Consider the following 20,156-nt stretch of genomic DNA (forward strand, 5'->3'; position numbering starts at 1 on the left):
TTTGACGTTGAGAAGGAGGAAGCCTATAAGTTAAGAGACCTCACATTAATTGGGAAGAGACGAGAGGAAGAAATTATCATCCTCGAGCACTGATGGATTCGTGTGGTGGAGGATAGAGATGAAGAGGCTTGTATGACAAGTAAGTTAAGAATAAATTTCAAAAATAAATTGAAATTGAGAAGGAACAACTTGAAGGAGTACCTAAGGAAGAAAGGGAAAAGAGGAGAAAGGAAGAAAGTCGGCCGATGCTACACTTGTCAAAAGAAAGGCTAAGTGAGGTACTAATGCCCAACGTTAAAGAAAGAAAAAGAAAAGAGAAGAAGAAATAGTAGGCAAGAATAGTGAGAGCTTGGATTTTATGGCAATTGATGGTGGAGTCTCTTCAACCTCATCCGAAGAAGAAAAGGTGAGGTCGAATCAAGAGGTTGTAGCTCGGACCATTTGGTAAATGAGGTAAATTCCTCTTTTGAAGAAGATTTAATAGAGCTTATTAATTCTTCGAATAAGTTTTTGGATAGACATGAAAGGAAAAATAAGAGATTTGTTATAGATTATATAAATAAAAATAAGAAATATAGAGATATGATTTACCTTAATTGTAGGAATTTGATCAAGTCTAGGTACTTTCTCTATATGTATGAGATTGATAAGTAAAATCATTAACATATTTTTTCTTCTAAAATTTCTTAACATAATATCAGAGCAAACCCTAGTCGTCATTCCAAAGCCTAGCCATCATTCCAAACCAAACTTTCTTTTCTCTTCCATTATTGATTGATGGTGACAACTCTTCTCTTGCATTATCCACACCTAGGTGAAATCATCTATCGCCAATCTATCATCACCCAAATTCTAGTAATTAGAATCATTGTGTGTGAGCCACATGCACCGTTATGAGTTTTCTGGTCTAGTCCCATGAGTCGGCGTGTGAAAGCACATTCATTATTGGAATTCTCTTTGGTTGTCACTATTCTGTTTACTCTACTTCATACAACATCTTCACATACTTGATTGAGTCAATATCTGTTCATGTGTGAGATTTTTTTGAGTAATAGGTTCAAAGTTTCTTTGATATTCCAAATTTAGTTCTCTGTTTTCTTTTGTTCTTGCTGCTCTTTGGTGATATTTTTGAGAAGTTTTTCATGATTTGTTGATGAATATGTGAAATTTTCTAGGTACCATGAATCATTAAAATCTTCATCTACAATAACTACTACCATCGTTGAGTTATGTAAACCAAATACATGTCTTATTTCCTCGCCCTCCATACGGGTCATTGATGTTGGTGTCATAGATCATATGATAGGTAATTCTAATTTTTCTCTATTTTTCAGTCACATACCTCTACTTCTGCTATTACTTTAGCAGATGGGTCCACTAACTTATATTGTGTGGTTAAGTTTTCACTAGGGATGACCTTGCAATTTTTATAAATTTTTGTATTCCTCTTCTTGATAAAAAAAAGTCAATTTATAACTTATTATTCCTACTTTTAAATATATCAAGATGTTCTTCTTTCTTTTTGAGAAGCATATTAGCTATTATAAGTTTATATGCTATTACAAAATATAATATAACTTTTTCTTCTTCATTTTTGTCTAAAACTATAGCCCTAATGCACCCTATTATATGTCTAATTTCTCGCTCCTATATGCTCATTTAGATCTTCTCATACTAAAGTCATTTCATTTAATTTTATTGCACTACCTGGGCTTCCTAAATTTGTTTTTTTCATCTAATCCTACTTGAGCTACATACATGTTAATTATATTAATAATTTCTTTTGCTATCATTATAGTGGGATAAGGTATGATTATTGTTGTATCGTTATTTTAAGTGTTATAATCTTATCTCTCTTCCTAATTACTACTACTTCATCCTTTAGCCTACTATCTACAATAATGCCTACTTCATTTCTCCTTTTACTTTTTCTTGTATACCATTACTTAAACCTCAGTTCTCTTCCTAACCCATTTCGTCTCTTGCAAGCACAAAACATTAGTTCTTCTCTTAATCATCACATCAACTGCCTCTATTGCTTTATTTGTGAGCGTTCTTATGTTTCATGTTCCAAATCTAAAATATTGGTATCCTATAATGTCATTTCATATCCAACTTAGGGTGTGAACTCTTAACAATACACTTAAGTTTTCATAGAGATATAACTGAAACGACCCTAACTTCCATTTTACTAAAATTATTTTTTTAGGAAAAAAATATAGCTGAGAAATACAATATCTATAATATAATATTTAAAAGCTAATTTACTATCATTTTTAAAATAAATCTCATATGCAATAAAAATCAGAATTTATCATCCATCTAACATTAGTCCAACCCATATTATCCAAAATTATTTAAACCAACTAGTAAATAAAAATCCAACATTTAACTTAAAAAGTATTTAATTCTCTCATGAAACCTCTCATAAAATCATAAATCATAGTTTTATATTCAAATGCAAGGGTCTTCGGGAGTGTACTTCCCAGCTCGGTCCAATTAAGAGTCAGAGTCTCCTACCTCAATCTCATCTTTCAAACCTAGTGAGTCTAATGACTCAACACATTCAAACCATGATACTAATACATAAATATACATTTACATTTATTTAAAAATACTTGTAAGAAAACTACATTTAACTTTAAAATCATTTGCATTTACATTCACATAAATCTTTAAAATACTTTACGCATCATATAACTTTTTCCTCATCATTAATCATAAACATTTTAGATGAAGTTTGTTCATTGAGAGTGACTCCTTTATCCTCTGTTCGATTGATCAATCTATATAAAAAAAAAAACATGGTATCATGCGGCAAAGTTTAACGACCACTTTTTTATCGCATTCCTTTGGCCTAAACATGAAAATCCGATATTCATCTTTTTCTGGGGTCTTTTCCCATAAATGGGCTTCCTTTGGGGTCTTTTTCCTAGCGGTTTTCCCATCAATCATTTGTAAGTTCATTGCTCGCACCTTTTTCTCATTTTCATGAAATAAACATGTATCCGAAAATTTCATACATTTAACATAAAGCCTCGAAACTTATAAATCTTTTCATATAATTGTTCAAGCATTTATCATGGTAACTAGGGACACTGCCAGGACTTTTATTTTTTTTCCCTTAAACATAACTTTCCCATTTTACCCTTTATCATACCCATAAACTCCTAAATCACGTTTTTCTCATTGTTATTTACTGCTATATTCCACGGCTACAACCCCTCTAGGAACCCTAGGTTTGATGGTGGGATTTTCAAAAATAATGCCTAAGGAGGCTAGGGTTTTGGGTATTTAAACTTAGGGTTAATTAAATCCACTAACTTTAGTTAATTAGGCTCAATTAAAGTCAAATACAACCTGCATAAAATGTTAATAATATTAAAGTTTTTGAAATTATTTGATTAGTCTACAAGAAGTCGCTTAATTTGTCGAAAATTGGTTCTTAAAATAAAATAAACATCGACTTATAATTAAATCGAAAACCTATAAATTTTTAGAAAATTTCATGCTTAAATAAACATAATTTCGAGCCATTAAAATAAATATTTATTTAAATTATTTTAGCACATTTAAATTCTTCATGCATATGGTTTACATGGACATCTTTTGTTTTTTTTTAAATTTTGGGGGTGTTACAATATCGGTCCTTGTTTAGACATTGCAATTGGACTTGCAACGTGTTTTTTTCAAGGAATAATCTACTATTAGTAGAATAGTTTAATTGATCCATACATAACATTTGTCTTTGTTTAACGTTGGTTGACAATCTAATGCAACCTTCCTATTTTTTTTGGGCTTAGGATTACTCATGACGGCGTTATCTAATTAATTATTTAGAGGTTTTTTTTTCTCAATATTTTTAATTTGTCTATTTAATTAGAGAGAGATTACAATCTTATCTAATTAATTATCAGCGAATTTAATTTTGAAAATTATAAAAAATTCTAAACTGTTTAATATTTTATAATTATTGTAAATTAACTCTAAAATCATATTTCACTCTAAATTAATATCTATAGGATTTATAAAATTAATTTTATTTGAAACAAAATAAAAATAATTAATTCTTAATTAATTTCTAATTTAACTCCTCAAATATACATTGCATAAATGAACTATTAATTTTGTAATCGTTCTCTTTTCTTTTAATCAGATAAGTTAAATCTTGATTTATCCCAATTAAATTTTTAATTAATTAATATAATTAATGATCCGGCAGTAAGAATGGGGGACCCCATTTAGCAGAGTCAACGCCGCGAGGAGGGCCAAAGGCCTTGGCCGAGCGGATAAGGAGGGCGACGATCAGCTGAGGCTTCCGAGCGGAAGCAATATACCCCGCCGGAGGCGGGGTTCTGACGCTCATGATGAATAGTAGGAAAGGCCGAGCAGAGGGCCTGCTCGGCCGAAGGAATAAAACATCAACGCTGCGAACAGTCCAGAGCACATGACCCGGAAGCTCCCGCGCGGATCAGAACATCCGATCGGCCGGACGCGAGGAAACGGCCGACCGGTCGGACGATTGACGGGGAGTAAGAAAAGGCAAGGATAGGAACATCTTCTGACAGCAGATGATATGCAGGATCCTAGGACATGAGCTCACTGTCCCATCAAGGACATGGGCTCATCACAGGCTCACTGTCCCATCAAGGACATGGGCTCACTGTCCCATCAAAGACGTGCTCGTACTGTAGCAGTAAGGAGTCAGGCAAGCTCCTCTGACAAGCCCATACTGGGTATGGGTTGAGGACACGTGTGTGTGTCTCGGTATATGTACATCAGCCTCCTCAGAAGTCTATATAAGGCCTCCACTTCTTCAACCGGAGGTACACGAGTCTTCATCTTTGAGCCACTTCCTTCATCTATTCCCTCGCCTGACTTGAGCGTCGGAGGGCCGTCGCCGGGACACCCCTCCCGACTCGGTTTTGTTGCAGGTTCGCCGGAGCACTCGAGGATTCAGCAGGGAGCGCCACGTCCCCAGCGTTCGTTGACCCCTGGTTCGGACAGGATCAATTTGGCGCCGTCTGTGGGAACGCACCTGCATCCGAAAGGGAACAAAGGACGAGGCTGGACGACAACACACGGTGACGCTTTCGACGGAAGAACTCGACGCTCTGGTCGAGATGAGGGCCGCCAAACTTATGGAGCTAAAACAGAAAGCAGCCGCCGAGCGGCCGGAGCAACAAGCAACATCTGCATCGGGTGGCCGAGCGGAAGCACCTCAAGCCACCGTTGCATTCCATCGGGCCTTATTCCGCACCCCTGAAGCCGTACCAGCTCGGAGAGATAGAGGATCTTCTTCCGACGAAATGCCTAGACGAGACGCCAGAAAGGGGAAAGCTCCCCGAGCGGACTTATCTCCCGAGCGGATTAATCGCCAATTTTCGGAGGCTATTCTACGAGACCCTCTGCCTAAACATTACGCGCCCCCGGCGATCGGCGAGTACAATGGAACAACAGACCCGGATGATCATCTGGGTAAGTTCGATAACACAGCTACGCTCCATCAATATACAGATGGAGTAAAGTGCCGAGTCTTTCTTACAACTCTCTCGGGATCGGCTCAACGGTGGTTTCGGAGGCTGCCGGACGGATCCATCACTAGCTTCAAGGACTTCCGACCAGCCTTCCTCCACCACTTCGCCAGCAGTCGGCGTTATCAAAAGACAAGTGTCAGCTTGTTCGCCATCAAGCAAGAGCCGAGAGAATGGCTTCGAGCTTACATCCAGCGATTCAACCAAGTGGCGATGGATATTCCAACGACCACATCGGAGACGATGATGAATGCCTTCACGCAAGGCCTTGTGGACGGGGACTTCTTCCGGTCGCTCATCCGAAAGCCGCCCCAAGATTATGATCATATGTTGCACCGGGCCAATGAATATATCAACGTGGAGGAAGCGCAGGCAGCCAGGAAGAAAGAAACACCAACCGAACGGGCTCCTCCTGCCGAGCGGAGACCCTTGGCCGCTCATCAACCGCCAAGAGGACCGAGGGCTGAAGCAATCCGATCCCCCCATGCCAGATCACACGTACAAGAGGTAGCTGCCGCTCGGCCCAAGCCAAAGAAGAGATGGACCCCTATGTTCTGCTCCTTCCACCGGACGGATACGCACAACACGAGGGATTGTCGAAGTCTTCCCTTCGTGGCTAATCCCGTCCCCAGGAGTGCCGAACGACGGTCTCCTCCCATCGACAGGAGACAAAGGACCCATGAAGCCGACCGGACCCGCATCGAGAGGCGACATCAACAGACGCTCGATCGGCACCGATCTCCAAGACAGGAGAATCGACGGGCGTCTAGAGAACGGTCCCGACCGTCCGCTCGGGAAGAGGAGAATAGAAGCAATATTGCCCGAGGCGAGATCAACGTTATTGCTGGTGGGCCGACCGGAGGAGACTCCAACCGAGCCAGAAAGGCGGGCGTCCGGCAGCTACAGATCCACGCAGTCGGTTGTAGCCAAGAGCGGGCAAGTGGACCGGAAATCACTTTCGGGCCCGGAGACTTAGAAGGAGTAGAAGTGCCCCACGACGACGCTCTGCTCATCAAACCGGTAATAGCAAATTACACTATTCATCGCATATTTGTTGACACAGGGAGCTCGGTCAACATTATATTCAAAGAAGGCGTTCGATCAGCTGCAAATTGATCGAGCCGAGCTGCTGCCCATGATAACGCCGCTCTACGGGTTCACGGGTAACGAAGTGCAGCCGGTCGGACAAATACGGCTGACTATCTCACTGGGAGAAGAGCCGCTCAGGAGGACGCGAACAGCAAACTTCGTGGTGGTGGACTCTCCCTCATCATATAACGTCATTTTGGGACGACCGGCGCTCAGCGAGTTCCGGGCGGTTGTCTCCACCTCCCACCAGAAGATCAAATTCCCCGTGGAGGATAGAGTAGGAGAAGTACGTGGAGATCAGCTAGCAGCTCAGCGGTGCTATATAGAGATGATCCGAGTAGAAGCCTGTTCCGCTCGGAAGGCGGCCCGGATCGAGGTGCACGCCATAACCGAGAAACCTCTTGCTTTAATTTATGATGAAAAGGAGGAAGTTCAGATCCATCCGACCCGATCGGAGAACACGACTTTTATTGCCTCTGATCTGGAGGAGGAGCAGAAGGAGGAGCTGATCCAATGCCTCCAACGAAATCATGATGTCTTCGTCTGGTCGACACATGAGTTGCCCGGAATTTCCCCAAGCATAGCGCAGCATGAGTTGCATGTCCGACCGGACGCTCGTCCAGTGAAGCAGAGGAAAAGGGATTTCAGTGCCGAGCAGAATGCAATCATCCGGGCGGAAGTAGAGAAACTTCTGGAGGCCGGCCATATACGCGAAGTGCAGTTCCCGAGCTGGCTGGCTAATGTAGTATTAGTCTCCAAGCCGGGCGGCAAGTGGAGAGTCTGTATCGACTTTCGGGACTTAAACAAAGCATGCCCCAAAGATTTTTATCCCCTGCCCCGGATAGATCAGCTGGTGGATTCTACGGCCGGCTGCGAATTAATTTGTATGCTTGACGCCTACCAAGGCTATCATCAAGTGCCGCTCGCCCGGGAAGATCAAGAAAAAGTAAGCTTCGTAACGGCCGACGGCACATATTGCTACAATGTGATGCCGTTCGGATTGAAGAATGCCGGGGCCACCTATCAACGCTTGATGAATAAAGTGTTCAGGGAGCAGATCGGGCGGAATCTGGAAGTTTATGTGGACAACATTCTTATCAAGTCCGCCCGAGCGGCCGATCTCTTCAAGGACATGGAAGAAACCTTCCGAACGCTTCGCAAATATGGAGTCAAGCTAAATCCCCAAAAGTGCCTGTTCGGAGCAAAAGGAGGGCGTTTCTTGGGATACATAGTGACCGAGCGGGGAATCGAAGCCAATCCCAGCAAGGTGAAAGCTCTGCAAGGCCTCCAAGAAATACAAGGGAAGTGCAGCGGTTGACCGGTCGGATAACTGCTTTGTCCAGATTCATCTCCAAAACCGCCGACCGGAGCCTACCATTCTTCAAGATCCTGCGCAAGGCTACTAAGTTCCAGTGGGATGAAGAATGTGACCGAGCATTCGAAGAATTGAAGACATATCTTAATTCTCTACCTATACTTGCCAAGCCGATCGGGGGTGAGTCACTTTATATTTATCTGTCGTCAACTGAGCATGCTGTAGGCTCAGCACTTGTGAGGGCGAGCGGCGAAGAGCAGCCGGTGTATTTTCTGAGCCATATTTTAAAAGATGCTGAATCTCGTTACACCGGGCTCGAGAAGTTGGCCTTTGCTTTGGTTCTAGCCGCTCGGCGCCTCCGACCCTATTTCTTGGCTCACACCATCATTGTCCGGACGAACAGCCCGCTGGGAAGGGTGCTGTTGAATCCAGAAGCATCCGGACGGCTCATCAAATGGACGACAGAACTAAGTGAATTTGACATCCAATACCAGCCTCGCTCGGCGATCAAAGCGCAATCCTTGGCTGACTTTGTGACCGAAGTGCAAAAGCCAGAGCCGGAAGCTCTGTGGAGAATATATGTGGATGGGTCTTCCACTCGGCTCGGAAGTGGGATTGGAATATTGCTGCTCTCGCCTCAAGAAGAAAAGATGCACTTATCCGTCCGGCTGGATTATAAAGCTACCAACAATGAAGCAGAGTATGAGGCCCTCATAGCCGGATTACAGGCAGCACGGCATGTGGGAGCCGGTCGGGTGACACTTTATTCAGATTCACAGTTGGCCGCTCAGCAACTATCTGGCACCTTTGAAATCAACAGCGCTCGGCTTAAACTCTATGCTGAGGCCTTTGAAAAACTCAAAGCTAATTTCCGCGAGGTTCTTATCCAGAAGATTCCCCGAACGGAGAACCAGGCAGCCGATGAGTTGGCCAAACTAGCAAGTTCTATGACGTCGGTCATTATCCCGAAGCCAATTGAACAAGTATCTTTGGTGGCACATGTTGACCGGATGGAAAGCCTCAGATTTCCGGACGACTGGAGGACACCCATCATAGAGTTTTTGCGCTCGGGCACCACTTCTGCCGATCGGGAAGAAGCCCAGCTGCTCAGGAGGAGGGCCGGTCGGTTCACACTCATCGACGATCAGCTCTACAAGAAGGCTTTCTCTCGCCCGCTGTTGAAGTGTGTGAGCTCGGAAGACTCGGCTTACATCCTCCAAGAGGTACATCAAGGATCGTGTGGAGGACATCCGGGCGGACGATCACCAGCCAAGAAGATTTTGCTAGCTGGATATTTTTGGCCAACCTTACAAATGGACGCCGCTCGGACAGTATCTACGTGCCTCTCATGCCAGAAGTATCACAACTTCTCGCACCGACCGGCAGAGGAGATGAAGACATCAGCCGTTTCATGTCCGTTCGATCAATGGGGAATGGATATTGTGGGTCCATTCCCGATGGCGACCGGGCAAAGGAAATTTTTGCTGGTGGCGGTCGATTATTTTTCCAAGTAGGTGGAGGCCGAGCCACTAGCCAGGATCACCGAGCAGATGGTCAAAAAATTCATCTGGCAACACGTCATCTGTAGGTTCGGTATCCCTCGTCGGTTGGTTTCTGACAATGGGCGGCAATTCACAGGGAAGGTGCTAGAAGATTGGTGCAAAAGCTACGGCATCGAGCAACACTTCACGTCCGTGGCATACCCCCAAAGCAACGGTCAAGCCGAAGTAGCCAACCGGGAAATTCTCCGTATTCTACGCACTCGGCTCGACCACGTGGGGGGGAGTTGGTCGGATGAAGTGCCGGGCGTTTTATGGGCCATCCGGACGACTCCTAAGGAAGCAACGGGCGTCACACCTTTTCATCTGGTGTACGGCGACGAAGCAATCATTCCAGTTGAAGTCGGCGTCGAGTCCGTCCGGGTCCAATTGTACGATGAAGGGAACGCCGATCGGAGGAACATGGAGCTGGCGAGCCAAGGCATCCGTTCGGCTGATGGCATACCGTCAACGAATGAAGCAAAACTACAACCGCCGCGTCATTCCCCGATCATTCCAGGTCGGCGACCTTGTCTGGAAAAAAGTCAAACCGGTCGGCGACGTCGGCAAGCTTGAAGCTCCGTGGGCAGGTCCCTTCAAAATCACCGAAAAACTCCGCTCGGGTGCGTATTATTTGGAGGATGAAGACGGTCGGCAGTTGGATAGGCCGTGGAGCGCGAACCACCTCCAGCCTTATCGGGCGGGATGAAAGGTGTACCACTGTAAATCATCCTGTGTACTTTTTTCGACCGAATACTGGAAATGCAGAAATGAAGAATCAAGAGAACAAATATATGGCACCGTCACCGATGAACGAAGGCCCCGCGCCGTTCAGACGGAGGTATATTGGTCGAGCCAAGGTGCTCGACGAAGCAAACCCTGAGCCGTTCGGCCAGGAGTACGTTCTCCAAGCTGGGAGGAAAGGGCGTATGACCCGTGCTGTTCGGCCGGGCATAAAAATAGTTCAAGCACGAGATGAGTTATGAAGGCCAAGGTCGCTCGACTTGGTAAGGAGTTAGCCTTGAAGGCCGTCTAGCCCAGACGTTAAACCGTAGAGCCGCGCCGACCGGCTATAAATATCCGCGCCGACGAGCTCCGTCGTTAAATATCGAGAGACGAGCCGGCGTCTATAAACCCTCCGAGCGGGAGGCCGTCTAGCCCAGACGTTAAACCGTAGAGCCGCGCCGACCGGCTATAAATATCCGCGCCGACGAGCTTCGTCGTTAAATATCGAGAGACGAGCTGGCGTCTATAAACCCTCCGAGCGGGACCGTCTAGCCAGACGTTAAACCGTAGCACCGACCGGCTATAAATATCCGCGCCGACGAGCTCCGTTAAATATCGAGACGAGCCTATAAACCCTCCGAGGGAGGCCGTCTAGCCAGACGTTAAGCGTAGAGCCGACCGGCTATAAATATCCGCCCCGACCGTCGTTAAATATCGAGACGAGCCTATAAACCCTCCGAAGGAGGCCGTCAGCCCAGACGTTAAATCAGAGCCCGGCTATAAATATCCGCGCCGACGAGCTCCGTAGTTAAATATCGAGAGACGAGCCGGCGTCTATAAATCCTCCGAGCGGGATGCCGTCTAGCCCAGACGTTAAATCGTAGAGCCGCGCCGACCGGCTATAAATATCCGCGCCGACGAGCCCCGTCGTTAAACATCGAGAGCCGCGCCATCGGCTATAAACCTCGCGCCGACGAGCCCGTCGTTAAACATCGAGAGCCGCCGACCGGCTATAAATATCCGCTCCGACGCTCCGCCGTTAAATATCGAGAGACGAGGCGACGTCCTCCGAGCGGGAGACCGACGAGCTCCGTCGTTAAATATCAAGAGACGAACCGGAAGATCGACGAGCTCCGTCGTTAAACATCGAGAGCCGCGCCGACCGGCTATAAATATCCGCGCCGACGAGCCCCGTCGTTAAACATCGAGAGCCGCGCCGACCGGCTATAAATATCCGCGCCGACGAGCTCCGTCGTTAAAGATCGAGAGACGAGCCGGCGTCTATAAACCCTCCGAGCGGGAGACCGACGAGCTCCGTCGTTAAATATCGAGAGACGAGCCGGCGTCTATAAACCCCCCGAGCGGAAGATCGACGAGCCCCGTCGTTAAAAATCGAGAGCCGCGCCGACCGGCTATAAATATCCGCGCCGTCGAGCACCGACGTTAAATATCGAGAGACGAGCCGGCGTCTATAAATCCCCGAGCGGAAGACCGACGAGCTCCGTCGTTAAAAATCGAGAACCGCGCCGATTGTCTATAAACATCCGCGCAACAAGCATTCGCAAAAACTAAATTGTTTAAGTCCGATCGGCCGTCGGTTTGTTAATACTTCGCATTCACTGAATGCAAACAGTATAGCCAAGCGCTAAATGATTTCGAGGAAAACGAGTTAATTGATTAACCTGATCGGTTGTCTAGTGGGAGACACGTATAGCTTAACTGACTCTACAAATGAGCACCAAACAGACAGAAGAGGGCAATAAAGGACCGACAAAAATGGAAGCAAAGGAATACAATTAGGCCGAACGGCACGTACAAAAATTTTACATCCGCCGAGCGGATGAAATACAGTAAGTACTTGGAAGAACTCGCCTCACTCCGGGTCCTCAAAATTGAAAAAGGCATCCGGGATATCGTCAATCATGGCCGCCAGGTCGGAGGCGGGAATGTGCATTCCCGCAGGAAGGTGGCCACCCTTCTTCAAGTACGCCACGGTGACCTTGACCGCCTCGGCGAAGGTTGATGAGACGTTGCCGCCGAATTTTGCGCCGAATCGTTCCGAGCGGAGGTAGTCTTGGCGCGCTGCTACTAGGCGGCTCGGCTCTCCCTCCTTATATTTTCTGAGTACCGCCCGGGAAGCAGTTAAGGGATCTTGGACTGCAAGTCCATTGTGTGTTCTGTCGAACGGTCTTCCCGTTCGGTGTTCAGCTGGGCCTCCAGATCCTTGGATCGCTGATCTAGCGCACGGACATCTACTTTCATCTTGTCCAGATCAGCTATCGCTCGCTTCTTCTGGGCAGTGGCGCGTTTGGCATCCGCTTCGCGCTTCTTGATTTGGCCCTCTAGCCGAGCCACCTCTGTAGACAGGTCGGCGACCTTCTTCTGTTTGGCCTCGCGGGCTTGTTTCTCCCGCTCGGCCGATGGACCCCCCGACACTTGGAGTTTCTCCAGGAGATCCTCCAGCTCGGCTAGCCGATGGCTAGTGGCGATTTGCTCAGCCCAACGCTGTAACGAAAATAATAAAATGAGGAACCGGACAGTAGCATGGCACAGAAAGAAAAATGAATTCACCTGAGTGGCCTGCTGCATGTTGTTATCGCCGAGCTGCTTAGGCGTCATGAGGGCCACTTGAATCTGGGCATCCTCGAAGAGCTTGGCGAGCGGACCCGTCAGGGTTATTTCATGTACGGGGCTTGATGGCCGATCGGCGGACAGCAAATATTCCTCCGATGGAAATCGGAGGGTAGTCTTGATGGTCGGGTGGCCGGACGGCGTTTCCTCGGCCGCACTCGCCTTGCCCGAGGACTCCCCTATGGTAGAGGTTTCGCCCAACCGTCGTAAGCGATGGCGAGTTCGTAGAGGAGAACCAGAGGGCTGTGCGGTGGGCGAGGCCACTGGAGTCCCGATCTGCGACGGCGTGCGATCTGGCGAAGCTACCCCGATCGGCGCCTGTGGTCCGCCCTGTTGGGTCGGCGGAAGGCTGGAGTCTCTTGACGTTTCGGATGGGGTAACTTCTGTTTCAGGAGCGGACTGCGTCCCCCCCTCTCCGGTAGCTGCCGGGCGGCTGGGAATAAGACCCCGCTCGGCGAGTTCTTTTTTAGTCGCCGCCTCAATTTCCACGGCCTTCAACTTCAGATGATCGGTGGCCTTGGAGCGCCACATGACTTCAGCTGCAATGGAAGAAATTAAAATCAGTTAGACAAAAAAGGTGAAGAGAGTAAAAAGTCCTTACTCAGGCGGTAGGGGAGATTTGCCCGAACGGGAGATAATCCGAAAATGTATAACACCCCCTTGAGAAGCAACTGGTCGATTTTGTACTGCTGACCAGACAACCAGTTCGCCGCATGAAGGTAGGCCGGATTGCGGTTTGCCATTTGGTTCTGAATGCTGGCCGCTCGGGAAGTCGGATATAGAAGAAAAACTCCTTCCAGTGCTTGTTGGAAGTCGGCATATTATCAAAAAATTTAAAGCCTATTCTACTTTGGAAAATGAAAGTGCCCAGCTCGGATTGTTTGGGGTAGAAGAAGAAGTGGAATATTTTGGGGTCAAGTGGGATACTGTGCAGCTTAAAGAGGACAACCATCCCGCTCAGCAACCTAAAGGAGTTCGGCACAAGTTGGCCGAGCGGGATGCGGAAATAATTACAAACCTCCAAAATAAAGGGATGGGTAGGAAATCTAAGGCCGCCCTGAAATTGGTCCAGAAAAAAGCAAATGGTACCGATCGGCGGGTTATGGGGCCGATCGGCCGGGTCGGCTATAATTATTTCATGGTCATCAGGGATCCCATACGTCCGAACAAGACGCCGAGCACCCTCTTCATCAAACCGACTCTCCATGGTCATATACCAAGGGCCATGAACATCCACAGTGGGTACGGAAGTACTTGCCATGACTGAAGTATCAAGAAAAAGAAAGAAGGAAGCCGAAGGAAACTCGGAAACGGAGGACAGACAAGAGTTCGCAAGCAGGGGAACGAAAGGAGTTCCACGCGAAAAGGAAAGGCCGAACGAAAGGAAGGGAGAAGCTTACTGAGGAAAGGTGAATGGAGAAGATCACCAGAAAGCCGAAAACCACCAAGAGCCGAAAGCTAGGACAACCGGAATGAAGCAGCCGCGGGCACCTTCGACGGAGGACGAGCGATGAAACAGAGAAATGCGGCGTAAGGGTGGAGACGAAGGCTTTATGCGAACGAGGCTGATCGACCTCGTCCGTCGGATGCAGGTCACGAGAGACGAGGTTATCATCTAACCGTCCATTTCAAAGTAATCGCGTCCCATCGTACGGATCATCACCGCCACGCGAGAAGAGCCACGTGGCACTCTGTCACCAGGCGCAATTAATGCGCCCATACCGCGCATGCTTCGACTTAATGGAAAAGATTTGCGCGATTTTCGAGAAGATTTAGACAAGCAAACATCCACGCTGGAGGCCAAGACATTCAGAACGAAGAGCCGAGCGGATGACGAGTTATGAGGGTCGAACGGCTCTAGGTATATCATAAGCGGCGGTAAGATGACGACCGCCCGTTCGGACACATAGTCCAGTCAGTCGGACTCACTGCCTCCTTCGACTAGACTTGAAGAGGAGGCAAGTGATCCGGCAGTAAGAATGGGGGACCCCATTTAGCAGAGTCAACGCCGCGAGGAGGGCCAAAGGCCTTGGCCGAGCGGATAAGGAGGGCGACGACCAGCTGAGGCTTCCGAGCGGAAGCAATATACCCCGCCGGAGGCGGGGTTCCGACGCTCATGATGAACAGTAGGAAAGGCCGAGCAGAGGGCCTGCTCGGCCGAAGGAATAAAACATCAACGCTGCGAACAGTCCAGAGCACATGACCCGGAAGCTCCCGCGCGGATCAGAACATCCGATCGGCCGGACGCGAGGAAACGGCCGACCGGTCGGACGATTGACGGGGAGTAAGAAAAGGCAAGGATAGGAACATCTTCTGACAGCAGATGATAAGCCGGATCCTAGGACATGGGCTCACTGTCCCATCAAGGACATGGGCTCACTGTCCCATCAAAGACAGGCTCACTGTCCCATCAAGGACATGAGCTCACTGTCCCATCAAAGACATGCTCACTGTCCCATCAAAGACGTGCTCGTACTGTAGCAGTAAGGAGTCAGGCAAGCTCCTCTGACAAGCCCATACTGGGTATGGGTTGAGGACACGTGTGTGTGCCTCGGTATATGTACATCAGCCTCCTCAGAAGTCTATATAAGGCCTCCACTTCTTCAACCGGAGGTACACGAGTCTTCATCTTTGAGCCACTTCCTTCATCTATTCCCTCGCCTGACTTGAGCGTCGGAGGGCCGTCGCCGGGACACCCCTCCCGGCTCGGTTTTGTTGCAGGTTGGCCGGAGCACTCGAGGATTCAGCAAGAAGCGCCACGTCCCCAGCGTTCGTTGACCCCTGGTTCGGACAGGATCAATTAATATTTATTTATTTAATTAATTGAGCATAATAATTATCCACTACTCTTCCTTATACTATATCTCTCATATGCTCAAGATTTTGATTTATATGTGTAACTGCATATGCTCTTACCATACTAACAGTGTCATCAATACTTTTTGATCAAATTTTTCATTTTTTTTCAATATAGTTATTATATAATATAGATCCTTTATGGTAGCAAAATGTGATTATGCTCACCCAAGCGCCACTCATAGCCAGATTTTGAGGGAGATAAATCATGGGGTCAATTTATAGCTGACTGCCAAATTGGCTAGGGATGAGAGGGATTTTTTATCCTCGAGGACATGCGCCCGTTGGGAATAGTCACCTTATTATCTTTACATGATGTTCCCTAAGGACTTGTGATAATGTTTGTCGTACTAGGACATATCTAGTATTTATTTGATATAGCCACGATCTATTTCAAGGAATATCAACTTGAAAATTTTTATCAATTGTATTCCATTATGGACAGGGTCAATCCAAATGGTCACTAATCAAATCGGCCATGTCATATAATCTCCTGTTTACCAAAAGTAATGGCCTGCATTGATTACTGTATGCCCATAAGGTTGCTACACATCTTCTATATATTCAATGATTTCAAGGGAAATATGTTGGGTCTCTTATAAGGTGAGTGGTATCCTTATGTTTCAAGAGCGTTTGTACCTAAATGCGTGAGACCCAATAAGCACTAAGTAACACATCAAATCAATTTCTATAGTAAGTCACGTTTAATGGATGGGTTATTCACAACATATCCATTGTCATGTTTACATTTTAATCATCCATTCTATTAGGAATCCATCCATACCCACACATTTACATTTTAACCATTACAAATTCATCAAGGTGAAATAAGCTTTTATCTTGATAGATATGTATAGGTCAAAATATAAGGATGAGACCACCAACGTGCTACTAAGACTCATAAGAACTCATCCATATCTCATTTCTAATTTTGTGCATGTGTAGATCCGTCACATATCTCATTTCTAATTTTGGACATGTGTAGATCTGTCATGGTGACTATCTTGAGAGAGCTAGGGAGGTATGATGGCAGATGTGAGGCTACTAGTGTGCTCGTGGTGTGCCTAGGAACCCATCAATGCCCCTATTTCTCTATTCCTATCTCTTGATGTCTATCAAATAAAAAGGAATAGATTTTTAGGTGGAGAGAGAAATATTCAAAAAAAAATATACAAAAAATACAAATTGTATCTGATGAGGTGCCCCTAAATATAGGAAAGAATCACCGGAAGAGAAGTGAGGGAAGGAGAGGGCCACCAATTATGGTAAAAAGTGGGAGTGGTTATGGTGAATGCTAAAGTTACGAGGTTTTATACGGACTCTGTTAGGTTCAGTAGGGTTTTTGTCAGTTGAGCGGGAGAGAGGGGTTTTGAAATAGGGGTATTTTAGGGATATGACTTAGGAAGGTGCATCTAGTGGGAATTTATAAAACTAGATTCACCAACTGCACTAGCTTGCCATTTTTCTAATTTACATTCATGGTTTAAAAATTTTACCTTTTCTTTGAGGCATTACAAAAGAGGCCAATTCTTGCTTTTATATTGTCAACAACCTCAATCTCTCTTTTCTACATATATGGTTTCTCTTTACTTGGATATTTTATTCTAAGAGTACACCTCTATTAATTTTGTTAATATCTAACTATGCCTTTTTGAATAATATGCTAATTGTCTTTGTGTAGACAAACAGGTTATCCAGGAATAATCTGGTTGGCTATTGTGAGATTGATCTCTTTGAAGTTCTGAGTCTTGTAAGACTGCCTCATCTTTGGTTTGTGCAGCATTTAATGCTTCCATAGATTCTCACACATTTATTTTCTTTTTTTTTTTTGCATTCTTTCTTAACAATTGTCCCTTGCTGATTTTCTATTTTCATAAACAAATAAAACTTGCACTTAATGATTAAAAGCGACTTTCTGTGTCTTGGAGCAGCTGAATTCCTGAAGGATTTCAACTGTTCTTTGTATTAATTAGTTTCTTGTATATAGAATCTAAAATTTTAATTCCATATATTTAGTGTTATTGGATTGTAGGAGGCTATAGTATTTGATCTTATGGGAATTCCATCTATATTTCATGATTTTTTCTAACATCTGAAACCAGTCAACAAAACCTTATAACGTTGTTAGGTCAAGGCAAGTGTATCCTTTTCTGCTCTCCATGTATTTGACTAAGAATGGTTTCTGATTTTGATATTTAAATTTTTTAAGCCTAGAAGTACACAGAAACGTATCATTTCCCATGTTCTAAGCAATAGATACCAACAATTCCAAGTATAGCATACAGATCTATGGCATATACAAGCAATTGTGAATTAATTGGGTTTTAAGAATTCTACTATCTTACAAGAAAACATGACGGTCATGTCAGTTCAAATGTCAAGTTTCCTTCCTTGAGATCCTAAGAAGGTTTAAGTCCTTTTTAAACATCAAGTTTCTCACAACATTTTAAATTACTTGTGCTACTATTCTATGCATTCATAGTTAGTTGGCATTTCAATAATTTTATTCCTAGAATTATAACTTTCATCTAGTTTATGAACTTTAATCTTGCTGCCTTGGCATTTTTATGTTTTTGATTGAGAAATCTTATCATCATTACTCTCATTGTTCTCTAAAAACTAGGAGAGCTCGTGTGAGATCCATAATATGGTCATTCTCTAGGAGGGTTTTGGCTTCCGATTGAGAGTGAGAGAGAGGAGAGAACACAAGTTTGGAGGATGGTATAGGCCATAACACAGTTGGTAGCAAGTTGCAACGGTACAATCAACAATGACATGGCTGATTGGCAAGTGAGGGTGGCAATGGTAGGTTAATCCGTAAGAGAGGGATGGAGACAACTCGATGTAGGTGGTGGCAGCAGCCACATGACCTTTATTCAGGGACGATGAGAAGCAATGGTGGGATCACATGCGAGTGATAAAGGGGTCTTTCGTGATTAGATTTCTCGAAAGGAAAAGGAGGGTAAGCAATGGTGGGCCAACGATGCTGATTGTGACAAAGAGGGAAAGAGGAAGAAAGAAAGAAATAAAAACATGAGTGGTAGGAGTGGGCTAAAGTATTTATTGACATTTTACAAATGAATCCATACTTTTTCAATAATTACAATTAGATTTTAAAAAATAATATAATGCCCTATACATCTAAAATGAGGGTATTCAACTTACATGCTATATTCTAGTTCTCATGTCACCACTTAGTCAATGTGGTTTTGTCAATGTGCCAATAAGCCAATCTGCCTTCATGGTGGCGGTTGGTTATAAGTTGATTCCGTGATTTACCTCCTTTCATATAACATGGGGACAAACTGCGAGGGGAGCCTAGGGTGAGTGTAATCATTTTTTGCTATAATGTTCACAAAAATTATATTTTGACTAGCACTTAATCTTTCTAATACATATAATTTCCGTATTGTGAGAGACTCAATTTTGCCTTAAATTTATTTTAGCTCAAATTTAACTCAAGTATCTTAGCTCCAACTTTGATCCAAAAAACACTTATATATAATATATTATTTATATTTTATTTCTATATTAACTAGATAAATAATCTATAGATATAGAAATAAAATAGATGAATAATCTATAGATATATAAATAAAATAATGAATTTTTTAGTATATGATCATGATAATTTTAATTAATTATTCAACAAATTCGATTGGTTAACACATGTTGATTTTTTTCTTTTGATGAATCAACGAAACAATAGCAGGTCCAATAGCAGCTTTTGCAACTGCAATGACTATAATAAATATTGAGCTCTTCATACTAAACTACAATCTCAAGATAAATCAAACTCTGGTTGAATTAAATTACATGAAAGAAGTACTCCTATTAAAATTATACCCAACGCACTACCTTCCGTTAGGTATAAGGTTCCCCACTCTTGTATTCAAATTTCACACAACAAAATAAAATTTTGACAATACTAAATCATATTAATACATTATTTGGATTCACAAGTCAAAAAAATTGAGTGTAATCAAGCTATAGGATAACAATTTAAATCTAGGCTTATAAATTTGGCTTTGATTGATATATCTCAATTATCAAATCACAAATTACAATTTAGCAATCCAACATCCATGTCTAGATCCATAAATAACTATTTCACAATATTTTAGCTTGCAACTTTTCCAAGGTTACTTAATCGAAAAGTGGTCCAATAATGATGACAATTTTCAACAATTTGTTTTAGAGACCACACACATTTATATCAACATAGTTTGAAGTAGCTCATTCTAAATTCAATATGTGAGAATTTTCAGCAACTTGAACTCTAAGTTTGCAACTTGATTCTAGCAACAATCCATAGAGAACCCAACAATATGGTAGAAAATTTATTATGTTAAGTCAGCTTAATGATTGTGGATAATTTGCACCAACCTATGCTAGGACTCTTGTCCCCCTTTACATTTAGGAAGCAAAGGGTTTTGATGGTTTTGATGAAATTGGTAAAATATTTAA

The 20,156-nt window shown here is 44.4% G+C and overlaps 1 protein-coding gene across 3 annotated transcripts in view; it reads left to right on the forward strand.

Moving 5' to 3' along the window:
* Window positions 1–20,156, forward strand: part of LOC122041048 (phosphatidylserine decarboxylase proenzyme 2-like) — a 136,791-nt gene that overhangs the window by 11,793 nt on the left and 104,842 nt on the right. For all 3 annotated transcript variants that reach the window (XM_042600585.1, XM_042600584.1, XM_042600586.1), the window contains exon 5: window positions 17,371–17,439. In XM_042600585.1, coding sequence (XP_042456519.1) covers window positions 17,371–17,439 — 69 coding nt within the window. The remainder of the gene's footprint in view (window positions 1–17,370; window positions 17,440–20,156) is intronic.

Source organism: Zingiber officinale, chromosome 2A, assembly GCF_018446385.1.
Source record: "Zingiber officinale cultivar Zhangliang chromosome 2A, Zo_v1.1, whole genome shotgun sequence".
In the NCBI taxonomy this organism is placed as follows: Eukaryota; Viridiplantae; Streptophyta; class Magnoliopsida; order Zingiberales; family Zingiberaceae; genus Zingiber; species Zingiber officinale.